Raw genomic sequence first — 24,041 nt, 5'->3', positions numbered from 1 at the left:
AGATGTTTTTCAAAGGATAGAATATGACCTTACATACTATAAATTTGAAACAAAAATATCTCTTTCTCAGGTTTGTCCTGACGTTAACAATGACTTGAGGGCAGAAACTCAAATATGCAATTATATTTCCTTAATTTAGATTAATAACTGATGAAATTGGCCAGTTTGAAATTTCACTGTCACTAAAGGCTTCCCCCAACATATTCCTCCAGCCAAAAGTGTAAGTGAAATATGTGAGAATTACAAAATAATTTTTTTTTTTTTTTTTTTTTTGGTTTTTCGAGACAGGGTTTCTCTGTAGCTTTGGTGCCCGTCCCAAAATTGCTCTTGTAGACCAGGCTGGCCTCGAACTCTCAGAGATCCGCCTGCCTCTGCCTCCTGAGTGCTGGGATTAAAGGCGTGCGCCACCACCGCCCGGCCAAAATAATAATTTAAAAAGTAATATCATATGCAACAATATGGATGAGACTAGAAGACAAGTTAAACAGGCACAGAAAGACAAATGTCACACAATCTCACAATGTATCTCTTAGATTCCTGTGTAGTTTTTCTTTTTAAGACACCTTTCTAAAAAAGGTGATCTCATGGAAGTTGAGAATAGATAAAGAAGAGAGGTAGGTCTACAGGTACCAAATGAGTTAGATTTAAAAAAAAAAAAAAAAGTTCTGGTGTCCCAATATGTAGAAGAATAACTACAGATACTAAAATACTGCATATTTCAAAAAAAGCTAGAAAAGGGTATTTTTATTTATATGTAACTGTACACACTTACTGAAACATTATACCCATTAAATATGTACAATTTGTACTTACCAACTTTTAAAAGTTTAATATAAAAAAATGTATATACTATTAGCCATTGTCATTTATATAGCTGGGCCTACCTTTATTAAATATGAAGCTACAAGTGCCTCCATTAAAGTTCTCTGTGCTCCTTCTAAGGTACTATATGCTCCAACCATCATAGATAAGGCTTCCTGAATGGCAAGTCGAGTCTCGGGTTCTTCCTGTAAAGACAGAAAAATGGTGTTTCCCTCCCAGCAGACTTCCAGGAAAGTATCCATGCAGAAGTGTAAACTTAACAATATGTTTCCCTACCTTACACAGGGCTTCAAAAAGCTGTTGCACAAGAGCTATATCCTTAGTGAATAAATGGGGCATTCGACTATAAGAGAATGTAAGAATATCATTATCATAATTTTTCATGGGATGAAAAGGGGTAGAAAATGAAACTATATTCAAACACTCCTCTGCACACATTTTCACAACACTAAGTACAACGTCAGTATCATCAGGTTACTTTATTCAGGAACCATATATTTTTTAAAGTGATTATTTAATGTTTCAATTATATAAATAATCCTTTGTCAACAAATATTTGTATTTATATTATTTATATTTATATTTCCAGGTATTCCTTCTATAACATTCCATGTAATCAGTTTATATTCCAGACTTTAGCATGAAGGAAGAGATATTAAATTGTAATTTAAAGGAAAATCTACAATAGTAAGAGGCTTTGCTACTTCATGCCAATATATAAAGGGACAGAGTTTGAGACAACTCTGTGCTTATGAGCTGATCTAGGGTCACTTTCTTCTGAACCCTGAAGTTTCTTTCCCTTCACATCAAAGGAGAGCAATACACAGCCTATGTCTGCAGGAGCCAAAGTAACACACAGGTACCACGGAATAAATTTGAACTTTTTTTCCCTCCAGTTTAAAACGAAGGAGGGTGATACAAGAAGAAATTGAAAAGAGGAAATCATATTGAACAGAGGAAAACAAACCTTTGAAAACAGGATCCTTCACACTCATAAGTAACATCAGATTTAGTGATAAGAAACAACAAAAACACTAAAGGTTAACCTAAGGCCTATAATGTAATTCATTATGCAACCATAATGATAACCTATTTTGACCCAATTCAGTTTAAAACCAAATTTCAAGACTGAATTTATTATGGTAATGTGTGTTCAAAGGTAAACAAATCTTCTTTTCTAAACAGAAGGTATTTCTAAACGGTCTATTGCCATAAAATACATTTCCCGTCAGAATCATAATAATTCTAAATAATAATTTCTAAACAATTCTAAATAATTCTCCAGCCACTGTTAATGTCAAATAAATTTTTCTCAATTTTCAACAGATATCTCTCACAGAAAAAAAAAGATATTACTCACCTGGAGAGTTTTCCAACAGCTGAATATGCCATTGACAACAATTTAGGGTCCTTAAAATTAAAAAAAAAGAAAGAAAAAAATACAATAAACAATAAATCCTTTTGCCAAAATCATTAACTTATTTAAAACATTTTTTGTGTGTTTTTTATTTGCGTGTGGGGGAGTGTCAATCCATTCTCCCTCCTCCCTCTTCTTATAATGTTAACTTTAAAAGACAAGGCACTTACCTCTTTATACTCATTTATCAACTTAGTGAGACCATTCAAAAGCATAGGGCCTAGAGGCTTAATCTTGATTTCTGGGCAGCTTTAAAAAAAAAAAAATGAAAACCAAAATATCCTTTCAGATGGTCTCTTTTAAAAATTAGCAACAAATGCAGCTAAGCAATATATAAAGCCTGAAACTTTCTAGAGAAGTGACTCAGCAGCAAAAGCTGGCACTGCTCGTACAAAGAACTCTGGTTTAGTTCTCAATACCTATACTGTGCAACTCGCAAACTACAAGCAACTCCAGCTCCAGAAAATTCACAGATTTCTTCTGTACTCTGCAGGAACCATCACACACATGAACAGACCCACACAGACACACCCATATAAGTATGATTTTAAAATCATAAAAATAAATCTTAAACAATGGAATCTTTCTAAGATGAATATAACTGCTTTTTAGGAAAGAAGAAACAAAAATACCTGAGACATGGTGACTCTAAAAAAATGAATAATTAATTAGTTAAAAAATAAAACTTACGTTATACAAATGTGATGTACAAATTGCAGGGACAATGTTCTTAACTTTGAATTTGTATTTGTACCAAAGAGTCCATCATACACCACCTATATAAAATAAACAAAATCAAAAACACCAACTAACAAATAACAATCTGGCATTTTAAAATAGTAGTCAAGATTCAACAACAGACCTCAGCACTACACCATGCTCTTCAAAATTAATACAACTTTTATACTAACAAACACAAGCTGGCCAGCCTTTGTGGTGCACGCCTACAAACCCAGCACTCTGGAGGCAGAGGCAGGTGGATCTCTGTGAGTTTGAGGCCAGCCTGCTGGAGTGAGTTCCAGGACAAAAAGGGCTACATAGAGAAATACTATCTCAAAAAACCAAAACAACAACAAAAATAAATAAAATTGAAAAAACCAATAGCTGACCAATTTTAAAAGCTACAATACTGTGTGTGTGTATGTATACATACATATATATATATATAATAATAAAAATGTAAACTAGGAATTTATAAAGTTTATTCAGTTTCAGAATGCATACTCAGCTAGGATTACTTGTAGAATATACCTTAATTTAATTTTCCAAAAGAAAATCAATCCAGGGCTAAGAGAAAAAATCTCATGTGCTAACAGACAGAAAAGCACATTATTGGAGGTCAAAGAACAAATCACCGCAGTCAGTCAGTTCTCTATTCTACCATGTGGGTTCCAGGGATTATACTCTGGTTCTCAGGTGTGGCAGCAAGCACCTTTACATGCTGAGCCACCTTACTGGTCCAATGTTTGCCTTTTTTTCTTTTTGTTTTAAACAAATTGCAATAATACCCCCATCATAGCAACAGTATAGAAATTTGTGGTTATTTAAATTTATGAAGATTTGCAAAATTCCTCATCTTTAAATGATAAAAACATGCCCAGGTAAAATAAAAAGATAAAAAATTTTAAATACTTTAAAAAAACAGGAAAAAAATACTTAATTTAAGATGAAAAAATACTACAAGAAAGCTACATATCTTTTTATGATCATCAATACAAAAGATAAATACTGCATACTCAAGTAGTAAGCTAAAGCTAACTTCACATCAGAATTATTATATACCATGAACAAATAAGATTGGTCACGGCTCAGCAGGTAAAGGCAATTGCCATAAAAGCCTAGCAACCTGAGTTCAATCTCAGGAACCCACATAAAGGTAGAACCACAAAACAGATTCTACTAAGGTGCTCTCTGATATCCACACTCACAATATAGTACATATACCTTCCTACATATCATATATACACATAATATTTTTCTTAATGTAAAGATTTAGCCCTTGAAGATAACGAAGTTTCAGGGACAGAATATTTGCTTTGCTACAATAATTCATGTCAATAGACTAGAGAAGGAAAAATTCGTGGTTATTTCAATTTATGAAGATTTGTAAAGTTCCTCATCTTTAAATGATAAAAAACATTCAACCAGAAATAAAAAGAAAATTAACATTCTAAAAGTAATCTATGAAGAAAGCAGAGGAAGACAACCTCTGAGTTAAGACTGCCCAGAAATCACCTTATAGACACACAAAACTGCCCTCAGAAGAACTAAGAAAACAAGGTAGAGCCCATTCGAAGAAGACAGAAGGGAAGGAACACAAAGAAGATGAAGATAACAAAGATGGATGTCAAAGACAACAATAAAGTAGAGGAAAAGAAGGAGCACTGAAGAAGGCAGGAGACGAGTACTTCTTAGCCTCATCTTCCAACTAGAAACAGGAAAGTGTGGGGTTCAGAAAGGTTTCTTGCTTCAGGGAAGACAAGGAATTAAGTCATCCAAGCGTTATTCTTGAAATCCACTAACGAGCCCACAACCAGAAGACCTCCGGAACTAATAGCACTATTAGGTCAATACGGGCAGACTGAGCCACTGGAGCTACAACTGAAAACTATCTTCATCACCCCTGCAAACTCCAGTTGCAGAATAGGAAGCAGGATTCCATCCAGAGCCCCAAAGCCAGCTTAAGACATCTTGGAGCTCAGTGCCGTGCCCATGGTGATAGAAATAAAGAGCCCTGTACACAAGACAGAGCTCGCATAAGGTGCAGCTACTCCTGATCTGGAGTCATTCATTATACCTGCCCTAGTATCAGGCAAAGACCTGACGGAGCCTAAGGTAGACCCAGTTTTGACTCACATTATAGATATTTAGAAGTGAGCCTCAGGTATACATCACAGCTTCCCAAGACCATGCGATTTCCTGTAGCTGTGTGACTAAGTACAACAGTAGCAAGGGAATTCTGTCGTGAATAATTACCCAAAATCAGGCAGCATAGTATGAAAAGCAAGACTTCATTTGCTGTATGGAACAAAGCAATCAACACCAGAATTTGTCAGCTGACGGAGGCTCTGGGACAACCCCAGTGCTAAAATGACATAAGGTCCCAATCGACCAGACTTCTAATCCAGCCCGCATCACCTGTGGCTGACTGCAGCAGCCACTGGCCACCAGTCCACCTAAGCAACAGGAAGACTACACCAACATGGAGAATGCTCTTCCCTCAGTATTATACCTACCTTAGCAGGCTATAGGCTTAGACCATGACAGCTTGACAGAACTAGTGGTCACAGGCAAAAAAGAATTAAGGTGAGTGATTCAAACACCACGATTCTTTCCAGAGCTGGGTAAAATCCCAAAGTGCCTGACTGACAGGCTGGTAGGTGTAAATGATGATAGTGTCCTACTCTGACCACTGGAAAAGGCTTATAAAAGCCCACCACTCTTAACCTCTTTCCTGTTTCCTCAACAATACACAGAACACTGTATATGGAATATACCAGGGCTTGAATTGCCTTCTAGTATTGAAAACCATGACAACACACTGAGAGCAGACTTCCAGTGTATCTTGATCCCTTTTCTATTGCTGTGAAGAGACACCATAGCGGGGGGGGGGGGGGGGGTAGAGTGGAGGAAGAAAGCAAAAGAGCTCACTACAAAGAAACATCACCTCATAAACACTAGGAAGGCTATCATCAAAAACAAAACTAAGTGTTACTAAGAATGTGAAGAAAGGTTGTATGGTATACATAGTCAACATGGAACCATGGCAGTTCCTCAAAAACTGTAAATTATCATATAATCCTACAATTCTAGAAGTAGAATTTATTCATAAAGGAAGTGAGAGCAAGGCTTCAAAGAGATGCTTGAACATTCATAGCAGCACTATTCTGTGGAATACTCCTTAACAATGTGAATATATGTCACTGTGATTGCATTAATAAAGAAGCTGAATGGCCAATAGCTGGAAAGGTAGAGATTAGTGGGGCTTGCAGACAAAGAGAGCACAAGGAGGAAGAGGAGTCTAAGAATCATGAGGAGACACGGAGAGGAGATAAACTTGTACTCAGAGAAGGTACAAACACATGGCAGAGCATAGATAAGAAATATGGGTTAATTTGAGTTAGCTATTTATAATTAATGACAAGCCTCAGTGTGGTTTTTTGGGAGTGGCTGCCAGGACACTGAGGAAACTCTGCCTACAAATGGGGCCCAAATATCAAGCACAATTGGAACCAATGTGGGAAACTAAAATCCACTTAAAAACCTGAGAGAGCTTAATTCTAGACACAAAAATACAGAGTTTAACACAGCTTCTTGCAGAGGCTCTTTTCTTGTTTCCACAGAGGATGAGAACCTGTGGACTGCTTCCAGTCTGGTATAGTTTTATGGAACAAGACCCCCTGAAAGGTTGCCTTGAACACCCCTCAAGAAATTACTTCACGCAATAAATAGCAGGAAGAGTTTGGACAGAACTATGCCCATATTCCCAAATATTATTTACAAATATTTCTTTACATTTAAAGGGGGGTATGCTATAGAGATTGGCATTGGTATGGATCTTGCTCAATCGATACAAATTTAAGGTCAATTTTGTTATTTGTGTATTTCTGCTCTTAATTAAGGTATTGTGTTTGTACAGCTCATTTATAATTAAGAAATATAGGTAAATAGAAAGTCATCTATAATAGTCAAGCTTGTAGTCATATTAGTTAGGTTTCCTAGACGTATAAAGATATATTTCAGTTAGACAGGCATTCCTCAAATCTTTCAGAGACCTTCAGAATATGGCAATTAAAATGTTTAAGAACTTAGGACTTCTCATGACAATGAGACACATCTGCCCCTGGCAGCACCAATTACTTCAAGAGGATGATGGGCATCAAAGAGGTTCATAATGGAGCTGGTTAGCCATTTCGGCAAGAAACTGCTCTTGGCTGGACTGCTTGACTGGACATGTAGGACCCACAGAGAAATGACTGCTGAACTTGCCTAAAGGTGAGAAAGGGCCTTCGGGGTTTCCTGTTTCATAAAAGAATCTGCCAGACACATTAAGGACACAGAAGAAAGTGACTGACAAACTGCCAATATAGGTGGAACTGTCTTTGAAATTTCCTGCTTCATGGAAAAGTCTGTTGGATACTATGGGCCTGTGGGCTGGAGATTGAATGCCCTAACAGTAAAAGAATAACTTTGGGTGACTGTCCAGGCAATGAGATGTCTCTGTCAATTCTAGAATTTTGGAAGTTGCTTACAATGCACTTCCTGTTTACTTAGGTAATGTTATATCCTTCTGGAGTCTTTGATGAAGTTGAAGAATTTATAATTATAGTTACAGTTTTCTTTAGTTATGATAAAAGATAAAACAGATATAAATATTGTAACTGTAATCCTTGTTAGTAACTGTTTTGTTATATGTAATTTTACTATGTTAAAGCTAAAGCCTTCCTTTTTATTTAAACAGAAAAGTGGAAATGATGTGGGATGTCCTGTCTATGTGTTGCTTTTATTGGTTAATGAATAAATAACTGGCTTGGCCTATAGCATGGGAGGAGGAAGGCAGAGTTAGAGAGAAGCCATGAAGCCACCAAAGATAGACGTGAACTTTACCTAGTAAGCCAGCCATGTGACAATATACAGATTAGTAGAAATGGGTTAAATTAATATAAGAGTTAGCCACTAAGAAACTAGAGCTAATGGGAAGCTACAGACAGAAAAGTTTACAGATACACAGTAAAGACAGATTAAGATGGAAGAAAAATCCTCTAAATGGGTTGCAATGTGTTTAAAAATGTACATAGGCTTGGGAGAAAAAAGAGAAATGGTATAGACAATCATAGAAAAAGAGGTTTAAGAACAATAAAATTTTTAAGAACAAAGTAATATAAAGAAAAAAGTCACACAAAGATGGAAAATACATAGGTAGTCTGCATCCTGTATATTATTGTGTTGATTTTGAATTTTTTGAATGCTGATGAGCAAATGGCAGCTGCTGATAAACATGGGATTGTGAACTGGACTGCTAAACTGAACCAAAAAAGATACTTTACGGATACCTTAACTTTAAAAAAGGAAGTCAAAAAATGTTACTTTGGGGAAGGGGTTTTGCTTTCTTTCCACAGGAAATGAGAGATGCAGATTCATAACAGGTTAATATGGATTGTTTGATTGCAGAAGACCCCTGAAAATCCCGGCTACAAACATAAAGAAATAAACCCGAAAAATTGCAAAATACTTAACGTATATTTTACCTGCTCAAACATAAAATAAAAAATCATTTTGGCTAATTTGGGTACAACACTCAGTCTGTACTTGTACTAATGCAGATATGTGCTTTACCTTTATGTATTTTCGGAGCAAAGAGACCAGACACCAATAAAAACAGATGGCCCAAATGACCCAGCATGTAAAATGCCTGTTACAGTCTCTTCAGAACTCTGTATCCAAGCCAGTTTCAAGGCTGCTGGCTGAGATGGTACAGCCTCACTACCTAATCCAGTCAAGACAAAAAACAATCACCTTATTTTCTTAAGGTTCCCCCAAAGATACCAGCACTCACAGGAAGTAGTCTAGAGAACTACTTCACCCACATTCCCAAAAGATAGGAAAAAGGTGGCTTTCAGTTATTCAATGCATTATAAAGGCTTGTCCTTGTTTAGGGGTTGATTACAAGTTATTATTGGTCATAGTCAGAAAAAAAGGCTAAACAAAGGAGTTAAATGCAAAGATCTCTTTCTAAAGGAATAAAAGAATATATGATATAGGAATGATACCAAAAAAAGGGTAGATTTTAGATCTACTTTAATCCAAAAAACAACTATTAATTTTAAGATATTTAATATTGGTATGAATGTTAGTTTATTAATACAAATTTAAAGTTAATTTTGTTATACTGTATGTTTCTACTCTTGTTTAGGACATTGCAATTATGTAGCTCATTTAAAACTGTAAGGTATAGCTGGGTGGTGGTGGTACACATCTTTAATCCCAGCACAAGGCAGAGACAGAGACAGGCACATCTCTGTGAGTTCAAGGCCAGCCTGGTCTACAGAGTGAGTTCCAGGACAGGCTCTAAAGCTACAAAGAAACCCTGTCTCAAAAAAAAAAAAAAAAAAAAAAAAAAAGAAAAGAAAAGTTATGTGTTAAGAAGTATAGATTAATAGCTAGTCATCTATAACAGTCAAACTTAAGAGTCATGCTAAGTATGTCTTCAAGGTCATACACAGATATATTTATAGAGACAATGATTTTCAAACACTTCAAAGACCTAAAGAATACGGCATTTAATATGTTTAATAACCTAAGGTTTTTCATGACAGTGAGACACACCTTTTCCCAACAGCACCAATCTACTTCAAAAGAGGATAATGGGCATCAAAGAAACTCTTTATTGAGCTTTATAGCAAAAGCTAGCATTTGGGTGAAAAAACTGCCCTTGCCTCAACTGCTGACAGTATACTTTCCAAACTGGACCAGCAGCATGAAAAGAAAAAAATGATTGCCAAATTTCACCAAGATAAGGTAGGGGAGTCCTTCAAAATTCCCTGCTTCTCAAAAATGTCTGTCAGATATTATAGGCCTGTAGCTGAAGTTGAATGGTTCAATGTTACAGAAGAACTTTGAGTGACTGTCCAGGCAGTAAGCTTTTTCTGTCGTCTCTTAATTTTGGAAATCGCTTGCTCTGCACTTCTGTTTCCTCGGGTAATATATCCTTCTCAGGGCTTCAATGGGGTTGAAAACTAGAGAGTTAATTACAGTTGTAATTCTCCCTAATTATGGTAGAAAGTAAGTTAGGTACAAAACTCTAAACTCTTCAGGAAAAGACAACTGATAGAATATTTTCTCTATTTTGTTAAATACAAATATAACTGTAATTCTTACTTGATAACTGTTTTGTTGTATATTATTATACTATATTAATGTTTAAACCTTGGTTTTTAATTAAACAAAAAGGGGAAAATATGGAATATTACTTTACCCTATGTGAATATATGTCACTGTGATTGGGTTAATAAAGAGGCTGACTGGCCAATAGATAGACAGAGATTAGGTGGGACCTGCAGACAAAAAGAGAACATGAAGAGAAAGAGTCTAAAATTCATGAAGAAATGTGAGGAGATGAGCTTGTTATTCTGAGAAAAGATATCAAATCACGTGGAAGAGCATAGATAAGAAATACAAGTTAATTTAAAATGTAAGAGTTAGCTAACAACAAGCCTGAGATATTGGCCAAGGATTAATAATTAATAAGTTCCAATGTAGTTATTTGGGAGTAACTCCCAGGACACAGAGAAACTGTCTACATACATTACTCATGAAAGCTAAAATGTGAAATATGCCAAGGACCCAAACAGAGGAATGAGACATCTAATCTTAGAAAAGAACGAAATCCTGACACATGCTACAGCAGATAGACCTCAATGATACGGTACTTAGTAAAATAAGCTAGTCACTAAAAAAACAAAGACTATATAATTTCACTTATAAGAAGTACCTAGAAAAATCAAATTCATAGAGATAAAAACCAGAATAATGATAGGCAGGATATAAAAGGAAAATGACAATGAATAGTTTCAGTTTTGTAAGATGGAAAGAATTCTAGCAATGGAACCTTTAAAAAGTGAACTGCGTATTAAAACAACTAAGATGGCAGATTCCAAGTACATCTGACCACAATTTTAAACATAGAAGAAATAATATCTCAAGTGCCAGCCTCTAGCATACCTCAGCTGTGGGCTCTTTCCACAGTCCTTTGGTAGTGTGTTTTATACTTACTAAGCACACATATAGCTTTGGATGGTCAGGAAGATGATCCTGTATAACTCTGATGAAAAGAAATAAAACTAGGGTATTTTATGTTACTCAGACTGACATAGGATTCTCAGTCACAAAGACAGCCTTTGACACAGACAGCTAACTTTAGTCTCCAGAACAAATTCAAAGCAGGCTGGTTGTCCCTGGAGACAAATATCTGGTTTCTCCTAGAGACATATAAATGAGCTCGCTTTCCAAGGTGTTGTTTTACTAATTGAAGGTCAAAAGTTGAAGCAACTTTAGTCTGCATGTACTCCCTACCACTCAAGGTCCAGTTAATTATTGTTAAATTTTGATTTCCAATGTCATTTTCTGTCTGGGAAAGAACTATGTGCATGGGTCAATGCAATATTCCTAGCCTGAGAGAAAATACATTAGTTTTCATGTACTGTGAGAATGTGTCAGGCCTTGAAAATGTAACTTGTAATTGTCCAGAGTTTGTGAGGGCAGCGGGGGGGGGGGGGGGGGGGTGAGCAAAGAGAAGGATGTAGAGTTAACTAGGGAGAAGCTGCTGAATAGAGCATTAGGAGGAGCGATGTAGAGCTAATTAAGAAGCTGTGTAGAGGAGCAAGAGAAATTTTTCAGAAAGGATTTTTTTCATGAAGTAGTACAAGAGAAAGTTACCATCAGAAAGTGTCTGTGTTTCCTTAATTTTTTTCCCCTCCAAATAGAAAAGTCTAACCCAAAGAAAGAGAAAAAGATATTTCCTAAGAAGTTTAGTTCATGCCAGCTTCGTGGATTTTTTTACCCTGGTGCTGACTGGGGGCTAGCCCTACTAAGGCAACTACAAGGTGTGGCCTTTGTTGGAAGTGTGTCACTATGGGGAAGGGGGCAGGTTTTGAGGTCTCCTAAGCTTAAGCTACGCCCAATATGAAACACAGTTCACTTCCTGTTGTCTGCAGATCAATATGTAGAACTCTCAGCTCCTCCCACCAGCACCATGTCTGCTTGCATGCCACCTGTCATGATGACAATGAACTAAACCTCAGAAACTATAAGCCAGCCCCAATTAAATGTTTTTCTTTATAAAAATTGCCATGAGTATGGTGTCTCTCCACAGCAACAGAAACCCCAAGACAATTCCCCAAATATTTGCCTTGAGGGATGAGGCAGTCATAACTTAAAGATAAAAGATAAAAAAGGATCTAATACCCTTCATCAACACAGTTCAATAATTTCCCACCGCAAAGAAAGTTTGGTGTCAATACAGAAGACAGATTAAATGTGGGTCAGATGACAAGCCAGAAAACAAGGGAGAAGACTTCTGTAGCCACTAAATCAATAAGCAACAGTGTGAGTTAATATCATCTTTAAGCACAGAAGATAAAGGACTTTGAAAAGACAAAGTCAAAACTGTCCACTGCCTGATTTTTAACTATGATGGTAATATTTTTAGAGAAAAGATACAGACACACACAAACACACACAAAGTTTTAGTTTCTTATGATCACAAAAACTATTCTGGATGGAGTTACCACCACATTCTTAACGTGAATGGAAACTATAAGCAATATATATTGTAATATAATTTTACAAAATAATTTATACTTAACTTAATTTAACACTTAAGTTAGAAATAAAACTATTAGTCTTGTTTTATACACCAGTCTATTTCATGAATATTCATTAATACCTTTTTTTTCTCTAAGTAAAGCTATATGTTCAAATAATATTTCCTCTTTGAACAACACAGATTACCTGAATGTTAGCTGGGAATGTTTCAGCAGCTTGTCTAGAACGAAGGAGGTGAGGGACAATCTTTAACTTCACTCTGGTACTGACCGGGTCTCTTTTCAGTTCTGGCTTTAGAACTGCTCCCTGTGAAAAACATGTTTGATTATAATGCATTTTAAAATTATTTGTAGCTTTTTACTCTTTAAAATTACTGGAAGATTCCTAGGTGCTGGAGAGAAGGCCTAGCAGTTAAAAGCCCTTCTTGCTCTTGCAGAGGACCTGGGTTTGATTCCCAACACCCATACTGTGGCTCAAAACCATCTATTAACTCCAGTTTCAAGGGATCCAGGGCTATCTTCTAGTCTCTGTGGGTAGCAGACACACACACATGGTAATCAAACATACATGCATACAACAAAACATTCAAACATACAAATAAACAAATGTTTTATTACTAAAGATTCTAAAAGCTCTTACTTTTATCAGTATCACCAACTACCAACTGTTACATTAAATACTAAAACTGGGAAATCTGAAACATCAATAAGTTAATATTTAAATAAATAACATTTTCCTTTTAAAAGACAGACTGGTTTTTAAAAAAAAAATTACTGAGGAACACCATCACTTGATAGTTTTTGGAAGTTATCTTCAGCATCCATCTTACTAGGGAAGAGCTTGGTATTTCCATACTCTGAACTGAATTTGCTGTGATAGCTATTTTGCTTGATGTGATAACATCCAGTTTGCAGACACATGATCAGAAAATAGGGATGATTTCTGCCCCTTTTTAAGTAACTGTTAAGTCACTGTAGATCCTTGATTCTATAGCAAAACTTACTAAATAATGGTTTCCTAAAGCTGTTATAATTTGGAGTTTAAGACAAGTTGTTGAGCTCCTGCAGATGCTTTTAAATAGAATTCCACAGTCTATCTTACAGTTTGGATGGGGTCATTAGGTTGTATGCTTTTGTAACATCACTAGTCATCTGGAAAATTAAGCAAATATTTCAATATAAAACAGCCCCAAAAGATATTTTTAAAGTATTCCTTTGAACATTAACTCTTCAGGAAATGTATTGCTAAGTTACTGGGTCAATATTTAAATTTCCCACAATTTTAGTTTTTCCTTGAAAGTTTAACTTTTGGTATTCCAAAGAAAAAAAATCACTTTAATTATTTTTGATGTATGTTATCTTTTTCTTTCTTTTGAGAGAAAAGGTCTGTCAAAATACCAATCACAATAACCACAACTTACCTATTCTTCAAGTAAAATAATTTCTAATGTTTCATCAGGATATTAAGATAAAACATAATCATTCTGCCTTCTCTCTCTTCGTTCTCATTCTCACTCTCCCTCCTTCTCCCTTTGTTTCTTCATCTTCCCCTTTCCTTCCATAAGTATGTGACATAGCTTTGCCTTAATATGTGGTATGATCTCACACAATATATATCCACTATTACTCTCATGCCATCAATGCAAATATCAACTTTTAAAAAATGGCAAATAAATTCATGCCTTTACAGATTCCCTGAAAAGTTATTTGTTATTCCAAAGAGGTCAATAGACTATAATCTGAAAACCAATAATCTATCTAATTCTTTCATTTTTACACAAAGAACATGAAGCAGAGAGTTGAGTGATTAGCCAAATCTCTCTTCTTAACACATTGGTTTTTCGTGCAGACATTAGGAACTACAATCCAGGAATCTCACTGTTCTTTCTGCTATACCACTCAATGTAATCTAACTAGAACTGCTAATTAATATTTATGACCTTAAAAGAAAGCAACCAAACACACAAATCACACTGTGTTTGGACTGGGATTTGGAATACTTTGACACAGTGAAGAACTTATTAAGCAATGATGTTACTTTGAGACTGCAATAACCACCTTTTGTTCCAGATTATAATCAGGAACTAGCGAACTACAGCCTGTAGACCACATATGGCCCATTTATTTCAATATGAATTGTGAGTTTTAAAAAATTGCTTTTATACCTTTAAACAGAAAAAAGGAATAACATTTTGTAATACATGAAAATTATATGATATGAAAGTATCGAAATTCCTAATTTTATTGAAACACAACCATGTCTATTCAGTTATCTACTACCTCTTGCTTCTTTTCATGTTTCAGAATTTGAATAGTTACACCCTCAGATGCTATAATGTCTACAAAATAACTGCAAAAAAAGTCTGTGAATCCCTCATCTACATAATGTATTATTATTATTTATACATCAACATGGAAAACACCAGAACTATTAAACTCACCTTTCGGGAGTTTAACCCACATACACAAGCATGACTTAAAACTAGTATTTTATAAAACATGACTTTAGCTTATAAACTAAGTAAGAAAAAATAACAGTTGATGTCAGCACAATGTTTGTTACGCTGATGTGAGACTAAACCAAAGCAACTTACCTCTTTTGTCTTCAGTGGTATGTCCCCAAGGTATACCTTGTACATCTTATTAATGATGGCCGGGTTATTCCAGTCAATTAAACTATGGGAGGTTTCAATAGAGAGTTAAAATTATTTTTGTCCCCATTTCAATGATTAAAAAAAATAACTTTAATATTTGTCATCAGAGAAAGATGCCAGAAATACACAGATAGAAAGGACAACTGGTCTGTAGAAAGTAAAAAAGAAGTTAGCTTGGAAGACTACAAATCATTCGTTCCAGTTCTTCCACTTTGATTCATCAGATTACCAGAGCCAATGGCCCAACTACTGGGTTAGGGCCAGCACTATGGAGCAGCTCAGCAGAACAGACATAGACCATACTTGTACTAAAAGCTCTGGGCCAGGAGTTGATACTTCTGTTTAACTTAAAAATGTTAAACAACAAAAATAGTTTTATGCTTCAAATAATCACACGCTTGGAAACTTGTAACATATTGTCTTTCTCCAATATTGTTATTTGATTCCTGACATCGTGCAATTCCTTATCTACTTTAATAGCTTCAATATCTAAAACAAGAAGTCACAATGCCATTTGTCACAGACTCATTCCTAGCTGGGCTACAGAAAAAGGCTGAGTTGGGATACAGTGACTGGGTAAAAGTATCTGTCCCTCTACTACCACCACAGCTGGGCTCAGTCGCTCACTCTATAAACCTAATAATAATGAAATCTTGAATTGGACGGCTGAAGTTCTTCTCCCATGCTATCTCTTCTCTAACTTTGAACATAGTTCTTTCAACTTATGCAGTATTTCTGTAAAAACAATTTGTTATGCTGCTCAACTGTGGTTTTCATCCAATTTTTCCATTATACCTTTTCATTCGGCCTCTTCTTTGACTGTCTATCCACAATCCCACGTTCTCAAAGCACTCTATATTTCAATGTTAGTTCTACTCACCTACATCTCTTCTCAGCTACTTGATGCTAATTAATCAACTTCTACCACTATTTCCCTTTTATGAAACTTCAGGTTTTGAAAATTTCAACAAAACAAAGAAATGGTTTAGGAAAGCAAACTGAATGCCTAGTTGTGCTTGACCAGAGAGGAAATTTTTCACAGTTCCTTTATTTTGCTGTACTCATCTTTTTTAAGGTTTACTTTTCCATGTAGTCATTGTAAAGTGTTCAGAAAATATAGAAAACAAATTTTCTTCCATGAACCATGTTATTTTTTTTTTTCAATATGACAATCACTGACTTTGTCGTATCTTTTTCTAGACTCTAACTGGCTGACAGTACAGCTGTCAGAAATAATACTTGAAGATATACTTTTGAGATTTTTTTTTCTTTTCTTTTTTTTTTTTTTTGGTTTTTCGAGACAGGGTTTCTCTGTGGCTTTGGAGCCTGTCCTGGAACTTGCTCTGTAGACCAGACTGGTCTCGAACTCACAGAGATCCGCCTGCCTCTGCCTCCCGAGTGCTGGGATTAAAGGTGTGTGCCACCATTGCCCGGCGAGATTTTTCTTTCCAAAATGGGAATTAATTATGTGTTTTCCCAAAGGATTTTGATCTCTTGATATAATTTCATCGTATAAACATTTTTATCCAAAAAAACAAAAATTAATATATCTAGGAATTACATTTGTACTTCCAACAATCGAATCTACAATATGGTTACCAAAGGGGCCAGTTCAAACTTAATAAATTACTGAGAAAGAAGACATTTTCTACACTTCAAAACTAAATCCCTTGAATGGATATCAGAAATATTCTAAGTTATAAGCAATAAAAAAAACTTGAGACTTGAAAGATTAGAAAAAATGTAGTCCAATTTTCTCATTCTAGTGTGGCAAGGTTAAGCTTGGCTCTCAAATTCAATCAATAAAAGACATGAGCAAAAATAAGATCATGACTATCACCTCCTCTATGTCCCTCTCCCTAAACTCTGGGTCAAGACTTCCACATGGAATCATATTACTGAATATGGGTCATAACAAATTTTGAGCAGTAAAGTTTCTAAATATGGAACAACCAAAAATTCATTCAAAATCAAATGTGATGAAGCCAGTGTTTTGGGCAGTGCTGACTCATGCTGCATCATGCAGTTTCCCTGCAGCCTTTGCTCTGACCACTCAATTTGCAGGTTTTGCACTGCGCCCATATGGTGTCAGTCAAACAACACAAGCAAACATTAACTGAAACCCCTTGCCTCCTATCAAAAACCAGCATGTTATAAATTTCCCTGTTCTTACTATACATTCCATCTCTTATAGAAAGTGGCTGGAATACAGAAAACAAAACTTCTATTATTTTCTTACCATCATCCCTCAGCATGCAAAATCAAATGAGTCTATCTTTGAATCTTATCATGTTAAAATATTTGATTAGAACTTGCTAAGTTGAGACTTGAATTAAACCTTTAATAAAAAATCATTGCATGGGTTTTGGTTTAGGATTAGGAGAGAATGTACAGCAATTTCTAAACACCTTTAACTTTTGCCACTTTGTACTAAATATCTAGGAAAAGCAGTGTAAAATCAAAAAAAAGCAATAAACCCAAAGCAAGTTAAAGATGATCTGTCTTAAGTATTAAATATTCAGCCAAGATTTAATTCTTTGTGTAAAAATGAACAAGCATATCCATTTTATTAATAGGAAAAATGCTTTCATCATAAATAAATGGAAAATTTATATGTATAGCAAAAATTATTTTAAAATAAGTTTATGATTTATTACCATCAAATGTTTGATTTTCAAATCTATTCATACACTATATATCCACAGTCACATAAGAAAAATCTCAAAGAAAAAGGAACACAAAAAAAGTTAAAGAAGCCCTGCTATATCCCACCTTATATGCTTTAGTTGTAAGCTACTCACAGCCACCACCATTATCCAATCAAACATATTAACAGGAGAACAAACTAAGGCCAATCAAGTTCATTTTCTTATTTTACTATACCTCCTTGCACTGGTCTTCTTGGAGGGAGCAAAGTAAAATTATACAATATTTATAAAAGTTTTTATGACATTTTTCATATTCCTCTGTCATGTAATATGTTACTTTAGCAAAACTGAATGTATTCATCAACCTTCGGGACATGGTATATAGACCTGTAATCCTCAGTAGGCAGAGGTATGGGACAGGAGTATAAAGACAGCCTCAGCTACATAACAAAACCATCTCAAAATTTATAAATCAATTACTAAAACCTCATGATATGAATTTTAAATATACATACAGGAGCTGACTATGTATCAAAAGCTAACTTCAAACTTATTATTCTCTTGTTCCTGTCCCCAAGGCTGAGATTATGAGTCACTAGTGTTTAAGTTTGATTTTATTTTTTAACCAAAAAGATTATTTTTGTTATTCTTCAGTCTCTGTACTTATCATTTTCAATTTTATAATTAGAATATTTTATCATTTTGTATTCTACTTTATTTACTGCTACTTGAGGAGCACTTTATATGCTGCTACATAATCTTTACATTTTTGAAAGAAACAATAGTCTATAGAGTTATTTATCCCCATTGTGTAAAATTCAATTTGTTTTTATTTTTCAATAACTATAGGCCATGATATGACTAAATTTATACCATTTCTAAAAATTCTTTCCTTCTTTAGAATGAATTAGAGAATAAATTCCCAGATTTACTGTGTATAATTTCTTTTCATGACTCACTGCTCAAACAGGACATAATACACAGCACTTCTGAAGAAATTTAAATAAATTTACCAACAGCTAAATGCCTGTATTTAACCCTAGGTATAAACTGGAAGCTCACTGTTCATTTTCCATTGATTTTTATTTCATACAGAGTATTTCTCTAAGTCTATTTGCTATTTGTATCTCTTTTCAGTGTAAACTTAAGTTTTACTCAGCAAACCTTTCCAGAAACCTGGTTTCTATTATAGTAACTACAATACATACACATTCATTATTAAAAGTAAACTTAACTGGTTTGAGATAGAAAAAGAATTAAAAACTGATTACTTTTTGGGTCTAATATTTGTAGATGGATGCTATAAAGTAGTTCGACACTAGCTCAAAATGGAGTATAATAAAGGGTTCTTTATTTTTTTTTTTTTAAGGGTTCTTTATTTTAAGGTAGACTCACAGATCACAGTTCTCTACACGAGCAGGGAACAGGAACCGAATCCAGCAGCCAAGAGAGGCCATACAAGTTTACGTCTATATTTATAGTACAAGAGACCACGCCCAAGTAGGCTACTGGCTGAAGGAGTTCTCACAGTAAATATTTTTAACATTAACTTTTAGTTTATATGCCTAGCCAAAAGTTTCATTTTTCATGATGGCATTCCTAACCTACTGCAGCTTTGAAATGCATTTTCAAATAGCTTTTTTTCTCTGACACAAAATTTTGCTCTTTGGTAAACTTTACTTACTTACAAACTACGTATGTGTTACAGTTTCCTAAGCCAAATACCTCATTGCATAAAACCCTGCAAAGCTTTAAGAACTCTGACCTTTCAACTATGAAAGCTTTAACAAGGAAGCAATTACCTCTGTTTGCTTTTCAATTCCAGGTCTGCTGCTGTGGCCACACTATGGCGTGTATCGCTAGAAGCAATCACCAGGTGGAGAACAGCTTCCAGTTCAGGCACCTGTTCAGCTTCTATAAATTTCACTATGCCCAATTTGCACTGTAGATAAGTGAAGGGAAGGAGAAAGAGTGGTCAGGCAAACAGAGCACACACTAAACGTATCGTTTAGCATAGCAACATGGTCATAAACCATGGATCAATGTAACAGTAGGAGCGCCTACTTAGGTTTATAATGTACTAGACAAGTGTACTAAATCATAACTATTCATAATTTCATTTAACCCTCACAATCTATGAGGTAGATATTATTAGACATTTTAGGTGAAGAAACTGAGGCAAGGCTTAAGACATTAAAATACACAGGAAGTGATGACGTCAGGCTTCAGAGACTAGACAAAACAATTATAAGTCTCCCTACTGAGGTTACACAACCTTCCTAGACTGATGAAGACTTAGCTTCCAGTTAAAAGGGTTGCTACATTAAGAACAACATGCTCTATAAATGTTTGTGAGAAAAAAACATGTGAACATGTTACATTCCAGAGCTTTCCTCTATTGCTAAGATATATATTACTGTCCTCTGCTTTCTTAAGCTACTAAAATCAGAGACTATGCTTTCCAACCCACTCTAGTCAATCCGAGTGTAGCTCGGATTGGAGTGTTTAATCCAGCAAGTTCAATGAAATGCCATGGGGAGTCTAAGAAGAACTTTCTGAAATGTAAAGAGCTGTGAGTTTCACTACAAATCATTCCTGGACAAATATACCTGAAAAGCAAAACTATATCTTCAGTTTAAAAACCAGTTACACAATAGTCCTCAGATATATAAATTAGGAATGATAAAATATACTATTAAATGAGAAAGAAATTTTTAAAAATGGAATGAGAAAGAATGCCAATAAAAAAGTGCAAATGACCAGAGGCCTACCTCTCCTCCCTGCTCAACGTAACTTTCTTATAAGAATACAGTTTGAAAAGAGAAGAAATCATTAATATAGATTGCAAAGGAATGGTTATAGAAGTCAAATACACAATACAAGACAAAAATGTATAAAAAACTGAAAATGACAGATTCTCATCAATAAAAGTTAAAAATATTACATGATTAAATTTTACACAAACATCAAATGAACAGATTGTTTTAAATTCCCAAAGACAATTTAGTAAAAAGACAAAACTATTGTGACACATAAAAATGTATTACGTAAAAGCTGTTTATATACACATACAAGCACGGGGGGTGGGGAGGGGGAAGAGAGCAAGACATAGCTAACTAGGGAGGTGGATCTACAGGTAGTTTTTAACTTTTTTGTTAGTTTCCTTGAGATGCTGTGGATTAAACAGCACTCTATCACTGAGCAGCACTATGGGGTTTCTGTTTGGCTTTTTGTGTTGTTGCTTTTATTTACTGTTTTGTTTTATTTTTGAGACCGGGTCTCAAATGAACTATGTAACCAAGGATGACTCTGAACACCTTGAGCCTCCTTGCCGTAACATCTTGGTTATGAAGTGCCAGGATTCAACTGCAGTTTCACGCAAGCTGGGTAAGCACTCTTATCAACTAAGCTATATACCCAACACCCCTCAATTCTATTTCTGACTACTGAAACCTTTACCTTTATAATTAGAAAAAATAAAAGCTGACTAATTTGGAAGAAAAGGTATTCAAAATAAGAAATTTTCATTTTTAAAGCTAAACCATTTTAGCACCAGGTTATAAAACAGACAAAACTCATTCAAAGACCTTTAAATTCGCAATGACCAATTTAAGACTCTAAGTGAACAGTAACTACTACTCTCCAATATATATACAGCTATAAGCCTCAGAAAAGACTAGGTAAACAGTCTAGTAATAGAAGTGAGACCCTGGTGAACCCCAAAACCTCAGTGTCTTTTTGAAAAGGAGCTCAATTTTGCTACCTCATTAGTTGGTGTGAGGATTAAATGAGATAATGTACTCAAAGTACCCAGTACAGAGCCTGCCACGGGTCACACTCAATAGAGTGGTTTCTATTCTATTTACCTTCCTCACCCTACGGTTTAAGGAGGGAAAATAGAAGATGTACAAGCATGAAGTAAATCTAATCAATTATAACCCTCATTGAACATTATACTCTTAAATTTTTGAGTGCCAAGAATGCCCCACTTGCTTCTTTTTCCCTCTCCTGGGAACACTTTTGATCAATGGTCACTTACAATCCCAAAAAGAAAAGGATCAAATCATTGAGACTGCTATGGAGAAATAAAGGAAGGATTGGAAGACTAACCCATGTTGCTTGAATTCCAAAATAATTACATACTGATTTCTGTTCTTCCCTGAGGTGCCTGATGACAGACACAGGGAGGCACCTTCTCTGTAGAGCACCAGTCATTTTTAAAAGCTGCTCAGAGAACATCTGTGTCCTGTTTAAATCCAGAATAAAATTCTTAATGCCAATTTTTAAAAGCCCAAGAAGAAATATAAAAGGGAGTCATGCTTTCCCCCACATTGTCACTTGTGAAGTACAGAGGTTCCTCACTTTACACAAAATGGACAGCCCTAAAAACTGAATAATGAAAGATAAATTATAATTTAATTGCATCAAAGGAGCTAAGTAATTATTAAGACCTATAATTATGAACTGAAATGATAGAAAACTAAATCTGCTCAATATAAAAATGGGTTGTGCAAAATACTTGAAAGATGTGAGCAATGTTTGAAAGACATTAAAATCATTTCCCACTCCTCCCTTTCCCTAGGACTTTAACAAAAACTGGTAGAGGAAAAGAACATTTTGTATCATTTGCTCTTTTCAATCATATTTTTTAGAGAACCTGAACATACAGGAAATACAATGCACATGCTTCATAGGGGCAAGTGTTCAAGAACAACTCCCATGATGAGCAAACTCTGTGATACCTGTTCCAACTGTTCCGGCGTCCATGGGTTATCACCAATAACTCGTTTAGCTGCATAAAAGCTCATTCCTGGGGGAGGTTGTGGGATTCCAGAACCTCCCCCACTGTTTGAAGAAGAACCCTGTGATGAAGATGAATTTTGGCGACTCTGGGATTCATTTAACACATATCTGGAAAGAAAATAAACTTTTATCTATAAAAACATGTGAATTTGTGTATATAGACATATATACGTAAGAGTCAATAGCATGCGGTCCATGTACAGTAGTATGACAGAACAGGATTTTTAAACTATGGGTCACGACCTCGTTGGGGGTCAGATGACCCTTTCACAGGGGCTGCCTAAGACCATCAGGAAACACAAATATTTACATTACAATTGATAATAGCAAAATTACAGAAATGAAGTAAAATAAGTTAATGCTTGGGGTCACCACAATATGAAGAACTATACCAAAGGGTCACAGTATTAGGAAAGTTGAGAAGCATGAGGCTAGAACAACTAAAACAAAAACTTAAATGTAAAGAATCTTTATTGTTTGTTTTTTGAGACACAGTTTCTCTATGTAGGCTGTCTTGGAACTTGCTCCATAGACCAGCCTGACCACGAACTCAGACATACACTTGTCTTTGCCTCCTGAATGCTAGGATTAAAGGTGTGTGACACCACCCAGCAACATAAAGAATCTTTTTTTCTTTAGGAATTAATAACTTTATTCATTATTTATTAGGCATCTCTTATGTTCCAATAACTTCCGAGTCATTAAAAATAACAGATCTTTTGATGTATTAAATCACTGTAAATGTTAATTTTTATATTTTCATATTGAGAGATAACAAACTTGAGGCTGAGGATTGTTGAATGGCAATTTTTCCCAACATAAAGAATCTTAAAGGCATCTTAAGTAAAGGTATCTATATCCTCAGCAAACTAATCAGAAGAACCTATAACTCATGGCAGTTATAAATGAATTACAACACTTAACAATATTTGAATACAAAATATTTGTTCCATTTCCATTGTACACTACTGTGTGATGAGTCAGTAAAGACTCACTATATTTTGACTTCTAGCTGGCAAATAGACACGAGTTCGGTGACCCTAAAAGGCATGTGGTGACAGTGTTCTATGCCCCAGAGCTTTCAGCTATTCTCCTTTCTTTGTAACTCACATCAGAAAACTCACTGAAGTTTCTGACAAACTGCCAACATACAAGTGCAAAACAGTCTAAAAGTTCAAAACAAAGTAAAAGGATCAAAGAGAAAATGTTAGGAGCCAACAAGATGGCTTAAGGTGTTAAGGCACTGACCACACAAGTCTGACAATCTGAGTTTGAGTCTGAAACCCATGAAAGGTAGAAAGAGAACCAGTTACACAAAGTGACCTCCACACACACGTACAAATAATAATAATGAAGTCTTAAAAGTAGGAAAAGT

The 24,041-nt window shown here is 35.2% G+C and overlaps 1 protein-coding gene across 4 annotated transcripts in view; it reads right to left on the bottom strand.

The window, feature by feature from the left end:
* Positions 1-24,041, bottom strand: part of Ecpas (Ecm29 proteasome adaptor and scaffold) — a 125,273-nt gene that overhangs the window by 57,232 nt on the left and 44,000 nt on the right. For all 4 annotated transcript variants that reach the window (XM_057790331.1, XM_057790330.1, XM_057790327.1 and 1 more), the window contains 9 exons: positions 22,606-22,774; positions 19,666-19,805; positions 15,156-15,237; positions 12,749-12,868; positions 2,930-3,015; positions 2,410-2,488; positions 2,183-2,232; positions 1,099-1,165; positions 885-1,007 (listed from right to left, as the gene is read on the bottom strand). In XM_057790331.1, coding sequence (XP_057646314.1) covers positions 885-1,007; positions 1,099-1,165; positions 2,183-2,232; positions 2,410-2,488; positions 2,930-3,015; positions 12,749-12,868; positions 15,156-15,237; positions 19,666-19,805; positions 22,606-22,774 — 916 coding nt within the window. The remainder of the gene's footprint in view (positions 1-884; positions 1,008-1,098; positions 1,166-2,182; positions 2,233-2,409; positions 2,489-2,929; positions 3,016-12,748; positions 12,869-15,155; positions 15,238-19,665; positions 19,806-22,605; positions 22,775-24,041) is intronic.

The sequence above is a fragment of the Chionomys nivalis genome, chromosome 16, assembly GCF_950005125.1.
Source record: "Chionomys nivalis chromosome 16, mChiNiv1.1, whole genome shotgun sequence".
NCBI classification, from domain to species: domain Eukaryota; kingdom Metazoa; phylum Chordata; class Mammalia; order Rodentia; family Cricetidae; genus Chionomys; species Chionomys nivalis.
The sequence above is the reverse complement of the archived record's forward strand: the minus strand, read 5'-3'. Positions and strand labels throughout refer to the sequence as shown.